Below are 22,929 nucleotides of genomic sequence, written 5' to 3'. Positions count from 1 at the left end.
AAGATGAGAAGAGGAGTGGGAATGAATTCATGAAAGCACTTATTATTTATAAGTTGGAATTAAAGGTTCGTTGAACTCCAGGGGACCCTTCTTATATGAAATGCTTGTGAATATGTTGAAATTTTGTAACAGCAGTTCAATCTTAAATACACTGGGGGAGCTGACAACCTGCAGTTTATGGATTATTCTATCTAGTGCACAATCACTCTTCTATTTTCCTACCCTGGACATTCTTCCGGGTGTGGTCAAGATAAAGTGGATAGAACAGATGGAAGATTTCCTCTCAGGAGAGTTCAAGAACTTCCTTAAACAAAGGCAAGATGTGAGCATAACCTTTTACTTTCTAAACTACTTTTTCTGAAAGCTACCTGGAAAAATTTCTAGCTTCCTCACCGATCCAAGTAATTTCTGAAATATTTAGAGACTATTATTCGTTTAACTTTTAAAAATCAAAGTTAGTTTGTGCTAAAAATATCATGTGGACAGTCTGTGTCTAATTGAGTCGGGAAGAAAAAAAGGCAAGCTCTTGGTATCAATCTTTATTCCCTCTGTAAACACACATGACCAGAAGAGAAGGCTGTTATTAATGGTAATGCAGACCAGAAAAAAGGGTATTATTTTCAGTCTGTTGAACAGTACAAAAATGCTTCTCAAGCACTGTGTTCAGATGTTTCTTTTTATTAGCCATCACACAAGGAATTAGACTCATTTCAAGCAGTTCGTTTCCCCACTCTTGTCTCCGTAAAATCGTTACTCATGAGTGGTTTCTTTGTTGAAATACTGCTGACCTCCCATATCGGAATGCACAACAGGGTGTTAAAAATATAAACTTTTTAGTTTGCATAAACTCTGGAAGAAGGGGGACAAAGATTCCCCAGGAGAATAAAACCATTCATCAATGTCCTTGTTTATTAGTGTCCTATAAGCATCTTATTCAGGAAGCTGTGTCAGCATTACAATTCTGTGTAGACTTTGTGTGTGTGTGTGTGTGAGAGAGAGAGAGAGATTAACAGCAGAGGACTCTTTGAATTCCAGCAGGAGGTTTTAAAATATAATTCTGCATCTGCCCCTCTCTCTTGTCCTTTCCAACCCTTTTCTACCTCCCTTCCCACCACCGACCCATCCAGGGCCATTAGGATAGATAAAGGAGTTGTATCATGTCTTAATATATGAGCAAATGATGATCCATAGCTCTTCAGCTAGGTGCTGTTTGCATTTTGCCAAAGCTGATTATTTTATCTGCAGTTTTAATAGCAGACCAGATTATTTGCTGTTCACTAACTATGAAAGCAAAAAAAAAAAAAAAAAAAAAAGATTGCAAAGTGGAATTAAGGGAATAAGAAAGTACTAGAGCCAAAGAAGTCTTTTTCTTTAATAATTTCCATTTGCTCTTAGAATATTTTTATGCTAGAGTTCAACATCTTATATTAAACATATGTGCACTCTTCCTCTTATAACTGCCGAATTGGAATCTTGGAATGGAAATCATGCAGGCTTGAACGGAGCTTCAAATTCTCCCAGTGTTGTCTTATTGTCTCTACACAGAACTAGACTCCTCAGGGCTTCCCCCACCACAGCATGGCATTTCTCCATTACCCCATGTTTCCCAGACCCAGTCATGAAGAACTGGCATGTTAACCAACAAGTAGAAAACACAATAAAATTGGAGTTCAGGAGATGCAATGTTTTGGAAAAACACATTATTCCGAGTGTAAAGATACATGATCTAAAGATGGACAGAGCATTTAAATTTACCAGCCTGGTTTTCAGTAATTTTTTGATTTGTTCCATTAATTTGTGAATGAAAATGCATCTTAAGGATGATGAGGACTGGTGGTAGTGGTGGTGAATGTGTGTGTGTGTGTGTGTGTGTGTGTGTGTGTGTGTGTGTGGTTTTGTGGCCATGATCCAGGCTTATTATGCATCAGCTCCTAAAGAGATTTTTATAGAGCTGTGTCTGAGTGTCTTAATTCAGGTCATCTCAACCAGAGAGCCTTCTGCTACTCCTACGTGCAAAGGCTCGAGTCAACTCAGAAAAAGTCCTCACAGCTGTGGCCCAGATAGATTCCAAGACTTCTCTGAAACTTCAGATGGAAGAGCCGTTCTCTCTATCAAAGACAAGTTGGGAAAGCTGGAGGCCAGAGGATTATATTGTAATCTTCATGTGCTGAAAGGTGTAAAGAACCTTTTCTTCTTAATAAGAGTACTGGGACAAGCATAGGGTGCCTTCAAATTATCAGACTTCCTCAAACAATACATCAATTAGCCTTTCTTCTGAATTTGTATAATTGCTTTTGAGGCAACACCCTGAAAATAGCTTATTTTTTCTGACTAGTATAATTAAGTGGACAAATGGAAAAAGAATCATTCAAAGTAAATTTTAAAGAAAAGGGCAAAAGAGTAAAATTTAGCATTGCCCATGGAAGATGGATAATGACAAGTAAACACAGAAGGTGGTGTTTGATCCCTTCAATTTTGGTATTCATTATTCATAGCTATTATTCATAAATTCCAGCACAAATGTTAGGCTTGTGCCCCAGTGACACATTTGCATTTTATTTTAAGTTGATTTCTACCTGGTTCTGCAAACAAGGATTTAATGATTTGGGCTGCCTCTCACTCTTCCTCTGTTGCTTGTCTTTTCATATACAGTGCTGGCTTCTAGCCCCTTTTACACCCTTTGTCTCCATCATCAGCCTTGCTCTCCCACTCAATGTTTTACTCTCTCTCTTTCTCTCTTCTCTCTCTCTCTCTCTCTCCCCCCCCCTCAATGTTTTAGGAAAAAAGATTTCTAACATGGAAAACTGATATTTGAGTAGAGTCCCCTAAGGCTATCAATTTACTTTTAATTCGTCTGGAGCTAAGCTTTTCTTTTTTGCAATAAGGAAGGATTAAAACTGCTGTAAAATTTATTAGCTTCCAGGAAGATATTTGAAATGAATTTTTTTAATGATTGTGCTGTTTGCTGTACCCAGAAGCAGTGTCATCACAACTACAGTATTCCAGATGGTTCCCTAAGTTACACTGAAACATCAAGATAATGCTAGACTTTTTTTATGATGCCTCTATTGGTAATGAATAGTCCATCCGAGGTAGTTAATGGATATTAATTAATAGATATTTGTTTCCAAGGACCATTTCTAGTGATACCCAGCTGATGACAAAACACACACACTATCCCTTTGAATCATTACAAGAGACAGTGATTGGTTTACCGAGCTCTTTATTTTCCAAATGTGGAAGAAGTGATTGGAGATTTACTAAAGCTGTTTCTTAGCTTCCCCACCCAGTCCTAGGAATATTTTGGTAGTCAAGAACCTTTAAGGAATTTAGTAGTTACAGTTGCAACATTTTTCATTGACTCATGTGTAGTATGGCCTATTCTACAAAACTGAATGTCCTGGGACTTGACTGAAGGAAGTGTCAGTTCCTGTTAAGGGGAACACCAGCTGCTGGGTGCCTTTTTTGTTCCATTCAATAGTAAGTTTTCATTTAAAAAAAAGGGAAGATTTTTCTCTTGGCCAATGTGCTCTGTCTACTCTTGCTTTCTGTGTCAGTCTTATGTGTGCCATCTTCACTATGTATTCTCCTAGAAGCTCATGACCATCGTAAAAGTGGCTTCTTCAGAAGCTGATGATCTGCTAGCAGTTTCCTTATTTTCCACGAAAGAGTGAAACCAAGTTGGAGATAACTTTAGGTTCAGAACTACTCTTTAAGTGTGATAGGCTCTGTGACTGGGCACAGTGACTCTCTCCTGTAAACCCTGCTACTCCTGAGGCTGAAGTGGGAGGATCCTTTGAGTCCTGGATTTTGAGACCAGCCTAAGCAACATAGTGAGATTCTGCCTCTAATATTTTTTTTTAATTAGCCTGCAGTCCCAGCTACTTGGAAGACCGAGGCAGGAGAATTGTTGGAGTCCAGGAGTTGGAAGCTGCAATGAGCTATGGCTGCACTATTGCACTCCAGCCTGGGCAACAGAGTGAAACCTTGTCTCTAAAGACGTTTTATTTTATTTATTATTTTTTTTTGTAAAGGCTCTGTCATCCTAGATGTATAACCGCATGTAGAATGTGCCTGACTTTTTAATCTACACCAAGTCAAATAACTGATTTGAACTCTTCAGAGAAGTGACAAGATGTTGTAGGTATCCCACTAATATAGGTTTGAGGGACTTAATTCTGTGGGCATCTTCATATGAAACTTTCAAAAACGGTCCTATGTTGTTCAGAGTTGTAGCATCTCAGTGTTCTACCTTTTGGGGAATAGTTCATTGGCCTTCTGTGTCACCTCATATTTACTTATAAAGTTGCTTTTTCAAATGGTTTATAAGCACCTAGATGAAGTCCAGCACTTCTCAGATTATTTTCTCCTTCACAGAAGCCAAAATACAAAGATTCCAGTCTAGTCAATCTCTGCTTATCTCAGTCACTGTCAGCACCTCTTATTTCTTAGTCTCAATTTTCCAGGCAGCCTTCTGCTTGATTTCCTTGCTCCCCATGTATCAGCACAAATGATTTATACTTATATACATCTTGAAATCTCTTCTTTATGGATTGAATTGAATTGAGCCCCAATACAAAAATGAAAACTCCAGGAACTGTTGTGATTGCCCAAATTGCAACTTGGATTTTATGACTGTATGCGCCACACTCTCATCTATCATAAATATTAAATTCTCAAGCACTTATACTTCAATATGTTTTAACTTTGTCTGTTTGACCAGCTCAGCACTAAAGATTCCATTGAAGATAATTCAATTGCTTTGAATTCTGAAAGGGGCATCTTTTTAATCTATTTTCATGTTGCACTGGGAGTTAAGTGAATTTCAGGTGCATAGCCTGTGAATGATGGGAGAGGCCTATGTGCCATTTGGCATCACAGAGGCCGAATACTGGGTGACATTTGCTAACTGATGCTGATCTGTGAAATGATCTAGGACAAGGTTGGGGTTCATCAGTCTTTTTAGCCATTCTCCTTATCTCAAAACTAAAACTAAACTTTGCAGAATTTCTGCTGTTTAGTCAGCCATACTGAAAATGCCAAGTTATGCTAATCAGGGCTGGCCTTTTTTCTTCTATCTTCTCTTTTGGTGACATCCCTTTGCCAGTCTCAGGAACTTTGTTCCCACACCCCATCCCCATCCTTCATCCTTCCTGAGGCATCTCCACATCCAGACATTTCTAGTGTTTTTAATCCCATCAAAACTCTCTTATCCTCGATACCCTCATTCAGGGCTCTGTTATGTGACCAAAAAAAATCTGATAATCTCAATTCGATAGTCGTGCCTCTTTAAAATTTTTTTTGAAATTTATTTTTTATTTTAATAGTTTTTGTGGAACAAGTAGTGTTTGGTTACATGAATAAGTTCTTAGTGGTGATTTCTGAGATTTTGGTGTACCTATCACCCAAGAAGTGTGCACTCTACCCAGTGTGCAGTCTTTTATCCCTCACCCTCCTCCCACCCTTTCCCCTGAGTCTCCAAAGTCCACTGTATCATTCTTATGCCTTTGCATCCTCATAGCTTAGCTCCCGCTTATTAGCGAGAACACATAATGTTTGGTTTTCCATTCCCGAGTTGCTTCACTTAGAATAATAGTCTCCAATTCTATTCAGGTTGCTGCATATGCCATTATTTTGTTCCTTTTTATGGCTGAGTAGTATTCCATCACATTTTGTTTATCCACTTGTTGATTGATGGGCATTTGGGCTGGTTCCATATTTTTGCAATTGTGAATTGTGCTGCTATAAACATGAGTATGCAAGTGCCTTTTCCATATAAGGACTTCTTTTCCTCTGGGCAGATACCTAGTAGTGGGATTGCTGGATCAAATAGATACACTTTTAGTTATTTAAGGAATGTCCTTACTGTTTTCCATAGTGGTTATACTAGTTTACATACCCACCAACAGTGTAAAAATATTCCCCTTTCACCACATCCATGCCAACATTTATTATTTTTTATTATGGCCATTCTTGCAGGAGTAAGGTGATATGGCATTGTGGTTTTGATTTACATTTCCCCGATAATTAGTGATGTTGAGCATTTTTTCATATGCTTGTTGGCCATTTGTATATCTTCTTTTGAGAATTGTCTATTCATGTCCTTTGCCCACTTTTTGATGGGATTGTTTGTTTTTTTCTTGCTGATTTGTCTGAGTTCCTTGTGGATTCTGGATGTTAGTCCTTTGTCAAATGTATAGATTTTGAAGATTTTCTCCCTCTCTGTGGGGTGTCTGTTTACTCTGCTAATTATTTCTTTTGCTGTGCAGAAGCTTTCTAGTTTAATTAAGTCCCATATATTTATCTTTGTTTTTGCTGTGTTTGCTTTTGGGTTCTTGGTCATGAAGTCTTTGCCTAAGCCAATGTCCATAAGAGTTTTTCTGATGTTACCTTCTAGAATTTTTATGGTTTCAGGTCTTAGAATTAAGTCCTTGATCCACCTTGAGTTTATTTTTGTAGAAGATGAGAGATGAAGATCCAGTTTCATTCTTCTACGTGTGTCTTGTCAATGATCCCAGCACCATTTGTTGAATAGAGTGTCTTTCCCCCACTTTATGTTTTTGTTTGCTTTGTCGAAGATCAGTTGGCTGTATTTACCTTTATTCCTGGGTTCTCTATTCTGTTCCATTGGCCTACGTACTTATTTTTATACCAGTGTCATGCTGTTTTGGTGACTATGCCTTATATATAGTTTGAAGTCGGGTACTCTGAAGTCTCCAAATTTGTTCTTTTGTTGAGTCTTGTTTTGGCTGTGTGGGCTCTTTTTTGGTTCCATATGAATTTCAGGATTGTTTTTTCTAGTTCTGTGAAGAATAATGGTGGTGTTTTGATGGGAATTGCATTGAACTTGTAGATTGCTTTCGGCTGTATGGTCATTTTCACAATATTGATTCTACCCCTCCATGAACATGGGATATAGTTCCATTGGTTTGTGTCATCTATGATTTTTTTCAGCAGTGTTTTATAGTTTTCTTTGTAGGGGTTCTTTCACCTCCTTGCTTAAATATACTCCTTATTATTATTATTATTTTGCATCTGTTGTAAAAGGGATTGAGTTCTTGTTGATTCTCAGCGTGTTTGCTGTTGGTGTGTAGCTGTGCTACTGATTTGTGTACATTGGTTTTGTTTCCTGAAACTTTGCTGATTCATTTACCAGATCTAGGAGCTTTTTGGATGACTCGTTAGGGTTTTCTAGGTATACGATCATATCATCAGCAAACAGTGACAGTTTGATTTCCTCTTTACCAATTTAGATGCCCTTTATTTCTTTCTCTTGTGTGATTGCTTTGGCTAGGACTTGCAGTAATATGTTGAATAGAAGTGGTGAAAGTGGGCATCCTTGTCTTGTTTCAGTTCTCAGGGGGAATGCTTTCAACTTTTCCCCATTCGGTATAACGTTGGCTGTGGGTTTGACATAGACGGCTCTTGTTACCTTGAGATATGTCTCTTCTGTGCTGATTTTGCTGAGGGTTTAGTCATAAAGGGATATTGGATTTTATCAAATTCTTTGTCTGCATCCATTGAGATGATCATGTGATTTTTGTTTTAAATTTTGTGTAATGTGTCACATTTATTGACTTGCATATGTTATACTGTCCCTGCATCCCTGGTATGAATCCCACTCGATCATGGTGGATGATCTTTTTGATATGCTGTTGGATTCGGCCAGCTGGTATTTTGTTGAGGATTTTCGTATCTGTGTTTATCAGGGATATTGGTCTGTAGCTTTCTTTTTTTGTTATGTCCTTCCCTGGTTTTGGTATTAGGACGATACTGGCTTCACAGAATGATTTAGGGAGGATTCCCTCTTTCTCTATCCTGTGGAATAGTGTTTATAGGGTTGGTACCAATTCTTCTTTGAATATCTGATAAAATTCAGCTATGAATCTGTCTGACTATTTTTGTTGACAATTATTACCATTTCAATCTCGCTGCTCATTATTGATCTGTTACGAGTTTCTGTATCTTCCTGGTTTAATCTAGGAGAGTTGAATATTTCCAGGAATTTATCCATTTCCTCTGGGTTTTCTAGTTTATGCACATAATAAAGGTGTTCATAGTAGCCTTGAATAATCTTTTGTTTCCCTGTGGTATCAGTAATAATATCTCCCATTTTGTTTCTAATTGAGCTTATTTGAATCTTCTGTCTTCTTTTCTTGGTTAATCTTGGTCAATCAATTTTATTTATTTTTTTCAAAGAACCAGATTTTTGTTTCATTTATCTTTTGTATTATTTCTTTTGTTTCAATTTCATTTAGTTCTGCTCTGATCTTGGTTATTTCTTTTCTTGTGCTGGGTTTGCATTTGGATTGTTCTTGTTTCTGCAGTTTCATGAGGTGTGACCTTAGATTGTCTATTTTTGCCTTTTCAGACTTTTTAATGTAGGCATTTAATGCTACGAACTTTCCTCTTAGCACTGCTTTTGCTGTATCCCAGAGGTTTGGATAGGTTGTGTCACTATTATTATTCAGTTCAAATAATTTTTCAGTTTCCATCTTGGTTTCATTGTTGACCCAGTGATAATTCAGGAGCAGGTTATTTAACTTCCATGTATTTGTATGGTTTTGAGGGTTCCTTTTAGAGTTGATTTCCAGTTTTTCCACTGTGGTCTGAGAGTACTTGATATCATTTCGATTTTCTTAAATTTATAGAGACTTGTTTTGTGGCCTATCATATGGTCTGTCTTGGAGAATGTTCCATGTGCTGATGAATAGAATGTATGTTCTGTAGTTGTTGGGCAGAATGTTCTGTAAATACCTGTCAAATCCATTTGCTGTAGGTTATAGTTTAAGTCCATTGTTTCTTTGCTGGCTTTCTGCCTTGATGACCTGTCTAGTGCTGTCAGTGGACTATTAAAGTCCCCCGCTATTATTGTGTTGCCATCTATCTTATTTCTCAGGTTTAGTAGTAATTATTTTATAAATTTGGAAGCTCCAGCGTTAAGTGCATATATATTTAGGATTGTGATATTTTCCTATTGGACTAATCCTTTTATCATTATGTAATGTCCTTTTTTGTCTTTTTTAACTGCTGTTGCTTTACAATTTGTCTGATATAAGAATAGCTATTCCTGCTCGCTTTTGGTGTCCATTTGCATGGAATATCTTTTTCTAACCCCTTTACCTTAAGTTCATGTGAGTCCGTATGTGTTAGTTGAGTCTTCTGAAGACAGCAGAAACGTGGTTGGTGAACTCTTATTCATTCTGCCATTCTGTATCTTTTAAGTGGAGCATTTAGGCCATTTACATTCAACATTAGTATTGAGATGTGAGGCACTATTCTATTCATCATGCAATTTATTGCCTGAATACCTTTTTTTTTTCATTGTGTTATTGTTATATAGCTCCTGTGAGATTTATGCTTTAAGGAGGTTCTATTTTCATGTATTTCAAGGACTTGTTTCAATATTTAGAGCTCTTTCTAGCAGTTCATATAGTGCCGGCTTGGTAGTGGCAAATTCTCTCAGCATTTGTCTGAAAAGACTGTATCTTTCCTTCATTTATTAAGCTTAGTTTCACTGGATACAAAATTCTTGGCTGATAATTGTTTCGTTTAAGGAGGCTAAAAATAGAACCCCAATCCCTTATAGCTTGTAGGGTTTCTGCTGAGAAATCTGCTATTATTCTGATAGGTTTTCCTTTATAGGTTACCTGATGCTTTTGCCTCACAGCTCTTATGATTCTTTTCTTTGTCTTGATTTCAGATAACCTAATGACTATGTGCCTAGGTGATGATCTTTTTGCAATGAATTTCCCAGGTGTTCTTTGAGCTCCTTGCATTTGGATGTCTAGATCTCTAGCAAGGCTGGGGAAGTTTTCCTCGATTATTCCCTCAAATATGTTTTCCAACCTTGTAGATTTCTCTTCTTCCTTGGAAACACCCATTATTCTTTGGTTTGGATGCTTAACATAGTCTCAAACTTCTTGGAGGTTTTGTTCATTTTTTAAAATTCTTTTTTCTTTTTCTTTGATAGATTGGGTTAATTCAAAAACCTTGTCTTTGAGCTCTGAAGTTCTTTCTTCTATTGTTCAATTCTATTGCTGAGACTTTCCAGTGCATTTTGCATTTCTCTAAGTGTGTCCTTGATTTCCAGAAGTTGTGATTGTTTTTTGTTATGCTATCTATTTCACTGAAGACTTTTCCTTTCATATCTTATCTTGTGTCATGGTTTTGATTTATTTAAGTTGGACTTCACCTTTTTTCTGGAGCCGCTTTGGTTAGCTTAATAATCGACTTTCTGAATTTTTTTTTTTTCTGGCAATTCAGAGATTTCTTCTTGGTTTGGATCCATTGCTAGTGAGCTAGTGTAATCTTTTGAGGGTGTTAAAGAACCTTGTTTTGTCATATTACCAGAATAGTTTTTCTGGTTCCTTCTCATTTGTGTAGACTGTGTCAGAAGGAAGATCTAGGACTCAAGGGCTGCTGTTCACATTCTTTTGTCCCATGGGGTGCTCCCTTGATGTAGTATTCTCCCCCTTCCCCTAGGGATGGGGATTCCTGAGAGCCGAACTGCAGTGATCGTTCTTTCTCTTCTGGGTCTAGCCACCCAGTGGAGCTACCAGGCTATGGGCTGGTACTGGGGAGTGTCTGCAGAAAGTCCTGTGACATGATCTCTCTTCAGGTCTTTCGGTCATGGATATTGGCACCTGCTCCAGTGGAGGTAGCAGGAGAGTGAAGTGGACTCTGTGAGGGTCCTTGGCTATATTTTTGTTTAGTGCACTGGTTTTGTGTTGATTGGCCTCCAGCCAGGAGGTGATGCTTTCCAGAGTGTATCAGCTGCAGTATTGTAGTGTGGATGCTGGATCATCTTATTTTAACAGGCATTTTTTAATGCATGTATCCAGATTAATGAAAAATGTGGAATTTTTTCTCCATGCTACAAGGGCTGGTTCTTGGATGGCACTTTTTGGCATCTGTCAAGTAATACCACATCAGTGTTTTGAATGCCAATCAGTGCTGGCATCCTTTCCCTTCTGCCTGATGTCTGTCATTCCATAGTGTTGTAGGGGAGGGCTGCTAACAAGGAGGAGGCTAGGAAACAGGAGAACAAAAAGAAAGTTTTAGGGAGCAACCAAAAGTGGAGAAAATTGCTGAAAAAAAGGGAAGAAGGGAGTGAAAAAGAGACAAGTAGTTGTTTGTAGTGTAATTTGTGATGTACTTCTTGCCACTTAGAGTGACTACAGGATAGCTTGGTGTCATTGGTTCATGAGTGTCTACAAATATCTCAGCCTTCACTGGTGTTCCCTTGAATGTTTTACAGATGGAATATCATCTTTTTTTGTGCTAAACTTTTACTTTAGAATATGACTGTAAGCCCCGTGCAACATTACAGCCTGGGAGGGCTCTAGGGAGTTGTCATTATGCCCATATTGAATTTTTGCTAGATACGTAACAGATATTTTCCATATGATATCTAAACACTCAAATAAGCCCAATCCTCAAGGTATCAATCATATCAAAACCAAAATAAAATGCCTAAAGCCTTGGCAATATTTTATTTCCTCCTTTCCTTCCTTCCTTCTTCCATTTCCTTCCTTTTCCTTTGAGCCCGTTGCTGCCCTACTTGCCTTGTTAAGTTACAGAGATGGGATCACTAATAGTGCAGGAGAGAGCACTATTAACTATTGTTAGGATAGAAAACTTGCAGATCTATGGCAAATGTATTTTCAACTGAATGTTAGAGGGTACTAGATCTCTCGGTACTAGATCTCTCTAACACCTGTATATAGTGTGCAGGAAACCACACAGAGGCTAAGAGGACACTTAATGTTTCTCAAAAGTTCTAAATTTACTGCCTGTGACAAAGCTACATAGTTTACTTTGTAGGTTTCTGTAGTGTTTATGATAAAATAGTTATTTCCACTTTTAGGAGTTGCACAGTATCTGGGGTCGGACAGTATCTGGGGCGTTGACCAAGATTCTTCCTTCCTTCTGTGCATTTTTCATTCAATTAAATTGAACTATTATTGACAGTTTAATTGACAGCTCTGTGCTGGACGCTTTGCTAGGTTGAGATAGATGTAATCTTTGCTCATCCAGCGCTTAAAAGGTGGCAGAAAATATAGACATTAAACAAGTACAGTTGTCTCTTGGCATCCATGGAGGATTGGTTCCAGGACTCCTGAGGATACGAAAATCTGTGCATGCTCAAGTCCTGCAGTTTGCCCTGGGGAATCTGGTGGAACCTGTGGATAAATGAAAAGTTGACCCTACAAATCTGAGGGTTTTGCATCCCACAGAAGTTGTATTTTCTATTCACATGTTGCGACAGATGCAGAACCTGCAGCTACAGAGGGCTGACCATATTTATTTTTAAAAATCTACCTGTAAATGGACCCATGCAATTTCAAACTCATGTTGTTCAAGGGTCAACTGTAATTACGCATGTGATGAATGTCATAAAAGGGAAGTGCTATGAGATCTACCTTAGTCTAAAGGATCACAGAAGGACTCCCTGGGGAAGTGAAATTTAAATGGAGATTTCAGGGATAATGTATTAATCATGAATTGTGTTTAACTGCTAGTAATAAAGACACCCCTCTCCTACTAAAGAAAATAAATCAATGCCTTAAATAAGAGAGATTTATTTTTCCTCTTGTTAAAGAAGTTCAAGTCTGGTGAGGGTAGCTCTACAGTATCTTTAATAACCCAAGGTCCTTATATCTTTCTATTCTGCCACCCACAGGCACATGGCTTCTATCTTCAGGGTTGCCTCATGGTAGTAAGACGAATGTTGCAGCACCAGCCATTATGTCTCCATTCCAGACAGGACAAAGCAGGAAGGAATAAAGACAAAATAGTCTCCTACCTAAGTCAGCTCTCCCCTTTTAAGGAATTTTCTTAACATCTTGCTTTATAACATTGGTCCAATCTTATGTTACATGGCCACCCTTGTCTACAAGGGAGCCTATGAAATGTAGTTTCTTTTAGCTGAGCACATTGCCATCCCTAACAGAAATGGGGCTTTGTTTCTATTTAACAAAAACAGATAAAGATATTTGGCAGGTAATTAGTTATCTCTGCTTCATCGAGTAGGTGTTAGATAGGTCAAGGGTGGGAGGTGGACTTCTCAACAGTTATATTTCCTTGATTAGGCACATGTGACCAATTTTAACACCACTAAACTTCTTCATAATCATTGCCATAATCTCTTCCATTATATCTCACAAAAAAATGGCCCTTCTTTGGTTACAGATTGTCTTGTTCATGAGGTGATGCAGAGTAAGCTAAGTAGATGTATAAGAGTACAATTCAGGAAGCTTTTCTGATATGCACATCACTTGCTTGCTGGTTCTATTACTGCTGCCACTTAGAAGTAGCCAACTACTTGAGCGCTCAGAAACTGGAACTCACTTTAACTTTTTTCTTTCTGCTTCATTGATTGCAGATTATTTCTGAAGAGGAAACATATTGCTCTTGTAACTGTAACCTTGAACTATTTTAGTGTTGGATTTTTGTCTGTGATCATTAGGATCTTTGAGTTAATACACCCGAACTCTGAATCACAGTAAAGAACTGCCAGCGTTATCGAACACATCCATTGTGACTGGATATCTATACAAGCCCAGCAGAGCCTCTTAGCTCATCTATCCCACCAGGACTTTGAAAGTTTTAGCAAAGCCTGGAATGAGGTTTTCATCATTTTCTTTTATTACTTTGGTGGGGACCGTGGGTAGGCTCTTTCTAGTGTGGAAGTACATTGTTTGCCCACATCTGAGGAGACGGCAGTTTCATATCCTGAGGAGAGTAGTAATTGCTGCATAAAGTTTTGCTATTATCTGCACAAAATAACATATTCTGGTCTTTTTCTATTTGAATTACTTCCTTAATCCATCATGAGTTAGTCATTACTGTATTACTGCCTCTTTTGCCTCTTGTACCCTGACAAGACTGATGCTTTAGTTTTTGTTTTTTTTTTTTTTTTTTTTTTTTTGCCAGGGGTTTTGGGATTCTCTCACCAAGTTTCCTGATGACAAATTGCGACCCCCAAATACTTATTACCATGTGGATTGAAGAAACTTTCACTTTTTTCTGTATTTTTTTATGGTCTAAAATAATCAGATTTGTTTTGAACTAAGGAGTTCTCTGGTCTCAAGATCTATGTTCCTCTTCCAAATTTATGCACTCTCTTTTTCTTGTTTGTTTTGCAAATCCTAGGAACAACTTCAGAAGCAGGGAAAACCAATTTACAAATTCGTCAGTCAACCCTACTCATGATTATGTTTAAATTAAAGATACCTGCCTTCATTCATCTATACATGAATTTCCACAACTACATGTGGATTTTAGAATGCCATATTTTGCTTTGCCTAGGTTCAGGTCAGAACTTTCAGATAAAAATGTAGCAAAGTATCAAGTCACAAATAGGCTCATAAGAAGAATCTTAGCAGGAAATTAGTGAATTGTTAGCCCACCTCTCTATGTAAGCTGGAGCCAGCACCTTGACAGTTTGTGATGCTACAAAATGGTTCTTCTCTAGTCTCATAACTCCCTTCCCAGCCACTAAACTACATGAAGGCTGGCACATAATCTTTACAAGTCCTATACAGTTACAGAAGTAGTCTTTTTTATTTTTATTTTTTTACATCTGGTCTGTCTTCATTGCTACTTTTAAGGGGCTTTGTATTGTGACTTTCTCACATTTACTACACAATTTCTTTACTAAACTGAAATTTTGATTTTTGAAAGGTAATTCATCTGCAGTATATTTATGAATGTAAATTACCCTGTGCTGGGCAGAGATGCTCTTCCTGCCTGTCTATATTAACCATTTTTACTTCATATATAAAGTGGCTATAAACATACTTAAGCTAAGTTAGACTTCATTGTAACTGTATAGACAAAAATGTGACAAAATATCTGAAACACAAAAATAAGAAACAGCAACTCGGTGCCCTTGGTAAGGACTTAAAAAAGTATATAGGTATCAGATCCAAGCCAAGGATGAGACATTGTGAGTAAAAGAATCTCTTAGATTCAAGTCTTCACTTGCATGAGGTAAGGGCAGTGCATATAAGTTTACATAAGTAATCTGAGAAAACTGCATATGAGTCCAGCTCACATGGAGCTGAGGTAGGCTCAGTGAGCTTGGTGGGGAAGCTTAGACTGATTGCATTGTTGGGTGTGTCCTGAGTTAGTCTACATTTCCCTTTTCCCAACAGTGATTGTTTCATTTAGACAGTGGGTCAGCTGAAGGCAAGTACTGTCTATGCAGAGAAGCCTCAGAGAAGATTGAATTCCCTGCTCTGGTCTTCCTAGATTTATTAGATCTTGGAGGTGTCTGTCTCTGGGCTCTCTATTCTCCCTCCCTGTATTCTGGGATTCAAGTCTCCTCGTGCTGTTCATTTGAGGCAGCCTAGTACAGGGAAGGAGCACCGTACTCGGATTCAGGGTGACACATGGGTGGCATTCTCCTATTGAATGGTGTTGAAAAAAACTGAACCTCAAAATTAGAGGACAGTCACTTCATATTAAAAAACTCAAAGAAATGTTGAGCTTCATGTTGAGGACATTGGGCAGATTCTACTCAATTGTACTTCACTACTGTTCTGCTTTAGAAGTGTGAGCAAGTGGCATGAAATATCAGTCTTAATCTTGGCTGGGATTTTCTTTTCTTAGTTGATCATATGTCCATGGTTTCAGGGCTCAAGGGTTAGGTCTTTATGCTTTTATGCCTTTCAGTTAGGGACAAAAAGGACAGAGATCTTATAGCCTTCTGGACATTTTTTGCTGGCTTCCAGGGATTTTTACTCTGATTTGTAGAAATGGAAATAATTTATTGAACTTTTCCCTTACCTGCAACTGCTTACTCTCTCTACCCTGAAACACTTTCACTAATTTTTTAGAGGTATTGTTTGGAAAGTTACCAGATAGGCCTCAGAAGAGGTGAAGAGGCAAACACAGCTTACTGAGAAACCCTAAAGATGTGACTTCCATTCTACCTGAGGGATCTTGGGACCTCCTGTGGAAAGCACTATATTTGGAGGAAACTGATTAAAAGTAGATCAACTAACTCTTCCACTCATACTGTTTAGTCTACACAAAGTGCTTCTCAAGTATATCCCAAAATGCTTCCCTTACTTTCATATTTTCTGCCTCCCAGGTACATGCATGCTGAATGATAATAGGGTATCAGATGGCAACACAGAGAGTTTGCAGGGAAGGGGCAGAGAAAGGGCCTTGACCTTTCATTTTGCAGAAGTGGCCATGCAGCCTGATGTGGAACTGTGCTGGAGTTTGCAGAAACATTGTCCTATCTATGTGGAAGGCACTTTTCCTGTTTGCCATGTTGTTCATTTGTTATTTGGTTCCACTGTGCAAAATTCTGAGTGTTTCGTTCCCCAGCACTGAAAGGGGGATAGAAGTGCCCATCTTAAAGATAAATTGGCAAATTATGTCCAGGTACACTGAAGAGATCTTGTCTTTAGTTTGCTTTTAAGTAGCTTAAATGAGGTCAAGGGCCATGCCCAGAATTGTGTTGAAAGCTGGATTTAGCTTGGATTAAGTCCTTGATATTTAACAGGCTTCTAATGTCTTTCCTCCAAATAATGAAGTGTACAGCCAATTCAACCATTATTCCTTGAGCCCTCTGCCTTGTGCCCCTTCACCAAAGAACCTTTAATGAATGAGGCATAGCAGTACGTTGCTCTGCTATGCCATTTACTCTTTAAAAACAATGAAGAAGCAAGCAAAAAAACACCAAAAATATAGAAATACAGGTATACAAGGAAGGTGTGTTATATCCAGACTGATGCCAAGTAAGACTCTGAATTGCAGACATCTTCCCCCTGCAAAAAATCAGTCACAGCATAAATATATATATTCTATATACATATGTATATATATATATTTTCTGTAAATGTTAAGCTGCTCCTATTTTGATGCATTGTGCAATGCGATGAAAATTTTCATTAGGTCATCCTAATGAAAATTCTTGCAAGAATGTAACATAAATATAAATAGATCTGGAAAACTGAGGCTATAAAACAAACATTGAGATTAACAGTTTTCCAGTGACAGGCAGAAGTTAACCCTGGGTCCATGCCTTGGTAAAGCCTGTGTAGTAAGCCTCTCTGAGAGCCAAATTGAAACTTTAACCCTTAGTGAACCTGACCTGGAAAGATAAATCTATGTCTCCCCAATAATTGTGAATTGTAACTGCAGAGATCTTCCAGGATGGAGTTAAAATAATCCATGAAAGATTTCTTTAAGAAATATTTCTCTAACAAAACTGCAGATAAGAAAGATAAGGAGGGATGGCTAGTTGGGTCTAATTAACAATGCCCAACATGTGACTGATGTTTGCATAGGGCCAGTTGAAGCTTATGGGTCAGCTGGAAAGAAGGGATCTCAGTTTATTCCTTCTGATGGGAAATCAAGTCATGGAAGTGGCATAGTGAGGAGATTGGCCGGTGGGACTGGTGGTCAAAAAGAAGGGGTGTGATTGGGCTTTCACAGAGAGTAGGATATCAATCTAAACTTAAATTAAGCACTGTGTATCAGTGATGGGTAGAGTGGAAGGGTGTTTGGCAGTGCTGTTGTTCAAAAATATGGCCAAGGCTTCTTAAATATACTGACACTTGGATTCCCTTCCCTGCCTCCGCTCCCTCATCTGCTGAATCCAGTTTCAAACATAGGTGATTTTTAGCAGGAGCTGTTGATTAAAATGCTGACTCTCAGCACCTTGACACTCCAGATGAACTTTAGAATATATATGTGTTTTCATCATAATGTGTTTCCCTTTAGGTTTTTTGTTTTGTCAGTAGTGGGAACCTTAAAAAGGATGTACATAGAGGGAGATCTACAGCCTTTTAAAAATCCAATTCTTCACACTTGTCCCAAAAGGCAATAAAGGACTACCTAAAAGTGCCATTTCCCAGAAGGGCCTGTGGATATCTAAGAAACCAGAGCACTGGGGAGTAACAATGATTCCTGGGAAAAGCTGATGAAATTGATATTTTCTTTTTTCCCAAACAGATCAGAATGAAGGATTTCATTGCCGGGAAGAATGCCGGATTCTTGGCCACTCTGACAGGTGCTGGATGCCCCGGAACCCCATGCCCATCCGTTCCAAGTCCCCTGAGCATGTGAGGAACATCATCGCGCTGTCTATTGAAGCTACTGCTGCTGATGTTGAGGCTTATGACGACTGCGGCCCCACCAAACGGACTTTCGCAACCTTTGGCAAAGATGTCAGCGACCACCCGGCTGAGGAGAGGCCCACCCTGAAAGGCAAGAGGACTGTCGATGTGACCATCTGCAGCCCCAAGGTCAGCAGCGTTATCCGGGAGGCAGGCAATGGCTGTGAGGCGATTAGCCCTGTCACCTCCCCCCTCCACCTCAAGAGCCCTCTGCCCACCAAGCCTTCCGTGTCTTACACCATTGCCCTGGCTCCCCCGGCCCGTGATCTGGAGCAGTATGTCAGCAATGTCAACAATGGCCCTGCTCGTCCCTCTGAAGCTGAGCCCCGTGGAGCTGACAGCGAGAAAGTCATGCACGAGGTCAACCCCATTCTGAAGGAAGGTCGCCACAAAGAGTCCCCTGGTGTGAAGCGTCTGAAGGATATCGTTCTCTAAACCAGTCTCCGGGAAGAAGAGAAAGAAACCACAGTGGCTAGTGAAGAAGCAGGAGCTTCTTGTTTTAATTGCTCACCAATGGTTGGTTCTTGAGTGGCTGTATTTCAGAGCTTTTCCTAAATGTATTGTTTATAGGTGACTATCATTCCGTGACAATCCCTTGTTTCAACAGGCGGCAGGGGTGTTCAGTTGGAGCAAATTAGCTTTGGCGTGAGTTGTTCATGGGGCCTTGATGTTGGGGAAACAGAGACAAATTCAGTTGTGAAAAGTATTATGTATTAAGTGTTTGAATTTATATATTTTTCTATGTCAAAATTATAATATAAATTACCATTGTTTGTGGAGGATTACATTTAAAAAAGCAAAAAGTGAAAAAAAAAAAAAAAGCTCTGGACACCTTTAATAAGCCCGCCACTGTTTTTTGTAGTGTAGACAAGTTAATAGTCATTTATTGTGTACTATTCATTGATTCAGTGATGTGAAATTGAGCCCCCAAAAGGTTGTTTCTGAAGCTCGAGTACTTCCCAATGCCGCTACTTTGCTGTGGACACCCCTGCTTTAAAAACCCTTTTGCTAGCTGTGCTATTGTTGTATTTGATATTGCAAATTGCTATGTGTGTGGTGATGGCAAAAGGCTTTTAAAGGTTGGTGTTTTCTTTTTCTTAAAAAAATAATAAAACTACAGACAAAAACAGTGCAAACAACTGAGACAGCAAATGAATGAGCAACACCACGCATATAGATTGAGTACTTGGAGAATACTCACGTTTTTTAACTCATGTAGTGATTGCTCACCACTTTGCAAAGTATTTTTCCTGCCTTTCGGTGGTCTGCCCAGGTCCATGATAGATCATTGCAGAAAGTCATTTTTGGATAGGCTGCTCTCTAATTTGCAGTTGACAGAAATACTGTGCTGAAAGTTTTATGACATCCATCTTTTAAATTTTCAGGCCCTGAACAGGAAAGTTGCTCCTGAAGTTATGTTTCCAGGCTTAGAAATTCCCTCTCTCCAATCATCTAAAACTGAAGATGACTGAATCTATTTTAAGATCTAAATTAGCATCTCTTCAGACACACACTTCCTGATTCAGTGTTTCCCAATCATGATTAGAATTAGACTGCAAAGCACGTCATGGGCTGGAATTGAGAACTCCATGTTGCTCTGTATCTTAGGCTTATACATAGGGATAGAGTAAGCAGTACAAAGTGTACATTTTGGAAAAGACAGGTAACAGGTAACAGCATCGCTAATCCCATTACTGTGCCTTCTAAACGGAGACACTCAGACACTTGAACTCGTCTTTTTATGACTAATACTTTTTTGATTAAAAATGTGAACAAGAAAATATTAAAATAAAAATCCTTTAGATTTAGCCAACTCTTTTTGCTGTAGGCTAGGAATACACCCTTTTTAAATTAAACTGTACATCCTTTTTTTTCTGTTTTAACATTCCTCTAACTCCCCCATTTATCTTTTGTCTATTAATATTCACTAGCCCACATAGTATTTTTGCAGCCTAAGAGTTCATTATTTAAAAATAAACTAAAGAAATATGTCACCTTTGTTCTGCCTTGGTCTTAAGAGAGTTGTTTCTAGAGAAACAAGTTTTATGGTTCTGTTTTCATTTGTTTCATTTTTTGAAATTCAAGAGTACACAGAGAGAAGGCCTAGAGGTTAGATCACTAGAATGCAAAAGAGGATTTATTTTCTTAAGTTTAGGTAGATAAGTCAGCTCTTTTGAATGTTTTACTTATTTTTGCCTGAGTTCCTAGCTTTACACATTACTAGGAGTATTTTCTTTTATGGGAGGGAGAAGGGTTTTGAGGGAGGGGGTGGGTAAGGCAGTAGGGATGGGGTTAGGTAGGGGAGAACATTTCTGAAAAAGAACTTATAATGAAGCTACAAATCCATCCTTATTTCTTATTCAGTGCTGAATACTACCTCATGCAAAATATTGGTGTGGCTGCAAATTTCCTTCTGAAACTGACACAATTAAGGATGAATTACCATAACATCTTCATTTTTCCTCATTTCATTGCCTCTCATACAGTTTTCTCCCTCTGATTTATTTCATTTTGGTAGTAGATTTTGAATTAAGTATTTATTTCTCTTTGCAAGTGACTATTTGATTAACACATTAAAATTTTTTTTTAAAATTTCCCCTTTAAGTTATGATGGCTGCCTATATAGAATTTAGACTGTTTCTCACCCTGATCCATCCTAATATGTTATTAGCTGCCATTTCAAGGTCACTTTGAAGTCAGACTCTACAGTTTTCTACAGGTGTATTTCTTGCTATGCTCAGTGGGAACGAGGGAGCAGAAAAGATTATGGAAAGTGGGAACATTAATTGTCACGTGGCTGTTGAGCCAGAGAAGCCACTGGCTGCCATGCCTCTTACCAACCAAGTTTTAAATGGTTAGAGTGGCATTGGCATTGATTTTGCTTTTCTTTTGAGTTTTCTTCATTTCTTTTCATAATTCATCTTCAAGTTATAGATCCATCCTTCTTCCCTATCTAAATACCTTGTTCTCAGTGGGCAGTCAGATTTTTTTTGGCTTCCAAACCTCACTGAGCATGTTCAGAGAATTCCTCTCATTAAGAAATTGTCCTCTCAGAAGCACAAGTGCATACTAGGAGGGCTTTGTAAACTAAACTGGTTTTGTAGGCAGGCTGTACCTGCAAATAGGCATTCTGAGCAAGGATCCTAAATTTCCCTTTGGCTCATGTATCCCCACTCCCCCGCCCCCCGCCCCACCTTCTCCTTTTTGGCATGTCTGGTGAAAAGCTACAAGGTCCACAGGGCCAAATATTCTTTCTTTTCGTTCTCTAAACATGTTGCACACGTAAACTCAAGGGAGTGATTTTGGTTCCTAAGTCCTAGGCAGTTCTATTCCGTTTATTCTGATGTCCCTTTTAAGGAGGAGTTGGTGTTGAAGTGTGACATACTTTAATGATAACTGCTTTGGCAATTCCCCAGACAGGTAAACTTCTTCATCCTTCCCCAGACAGGTAAACTTCTTCATCCAAAATAAGGGGTTTGGTTTACATTGATTGCTTTCCTCCAAATATGGGGATATACAACATAACAAAGGAGAAGGGGGCAATGCCATGTGGAATCCCTTTTTTCTCTTCCCTTTAGGGACTAATCTGTGAACCTGTTCAGAATTAAACTTACCATCCCTTTGATCCTCTTAAAGCCAGTAGAGTAAATTATGGCCCACCCTATTGCTGAAATAGATAATGGGCCCCCAAAGGATCCTGCAGTTTCTGTAGAGCAGTGGTTCTCAAGTGTAGTTCCTGGATCTGCAGCAACAACATTACTTGGGGACTTGTTAGAAGTGCTAATTCTCTATCCCCACCTAGACCAATTGAATAAAAAATTCTGGGGGTGGGGTCCAAAAATACTTATGAATCAGTTGCCCATTAAAGGTTGAGAGCTTCTTAAAGCACAGGTTGATAGTTCCCTGAGTTTTCAGTTCAGTTGGTCTGGGGTGGGGTCTGCATTTTTGCATATGTAAAAATTCCCAGATGATACTGATGCAGCTGATCCAGGGACCGTACTTCGAGTACCACTTCTGTAGTGGAAACCTGCCTGATAGAGCTAATTGCACCTAAGGTGTTCATTTAGACAAATTTGTTCACTCAGTGATCCACTGATCTCTAATCAAAAATATTTTTAAAAAATACAATTTAGGTCTCTGAAAATTGGAACCTACCAGAGTATCATCTTGATAGTGTTACTTCAGCATATGACTGACTGATTTTATGAAGGGAGTTTAGCTGACTTTTCCCTATAGCCCTATCATATTAAAAAAAGCAAAACAGAAGTGGTCCACTTGAAGCAGCAAGGACAAAGGGCAATTTAGGGAGAGGCAGGGTGAAGGGGATAGCTCGATTGGGCATCCAGAGTGGAAAAGGATTATTATTGTACATAATAGCAGTTTTGGCTGGAATTCCAATCCACTTTCTGGGGATCATTTTGATGTTGAATGTTCCCCCAAAGCATTCTGACAAGTTTGGTCCACTTGGCTCTTTACCCCAGGTAGGAAGACCCTTATTGACTTTGAAAAACTGGCATAAATGAGCTTAAGAAATCCATTGTATACAGTCCTAGTGTTTGCCTTCTTGGTAAAATTACATTTAAGGATGTCATTTCATGAGTCAAATTGTATCTGCTGACACTGAAGTGTATTGAGATGTTGTTCTTTAGTTTAAGTATGTAACAAAGTAATATTCAAAGGGGATGTGTGGGGGTGGGGCTGGGACCGGGTGGCTTTATATTGATAATGAAATATTCCAGAGCAAAACACATTGTCCTAATGAAGTTGTTGCAGCTCTCTTTGTTTTCTT

The 22,929-nt window shown here is 38.7% G+C and overlaps 1 protein-coding gene across 2 annotated transcripts in view; it reads left to right on the top strand.

The window, feature by feature from the left end:
* The window catches only part of PCDH19 (protocadherin 19), a 114,700-nt gene extending 93,391 nt beyond the window's left edge, over positions 1-21,309 (top strand). The window contains 1 exon segment of one of the 2 annotated variants that reach the window (NM_001265688.1): positions 17,977-21,309. In NM_001265688.1, the coding sequence (NP_001252617.1) occupies positions 17,977-18,575 (599 nt within the window). In that variant the 3' untranslated portion in view covers positions 18,576-21,309. 2 annotated transcript variants of the gene reach the window in all.
* Positions 21,310-22,929: the final 1,620 nt, after the last annotated feature.

The sequence above is a fragment of the Macaca mulatta genome, chromosome X, assembly GCF_049350105.2.
Source record: "Macaca mulatta isolate MMU2019108-1 chromosome X, T2T-MMU8v2.0, whole genome shotgun sequence".
Taxonomy (NCBI): domain Eukaryota; kingdom Metazoa; phylum Chordata; class Mammalia; order Primates; family Cercopithecidae; genus Macaca; species Macaca mulatta.
The sequence above is the reverse complement of the archived record's forward strand: the minus strand, read 5'-3'. Positions and strand labels throughout refer to the sequence as shown.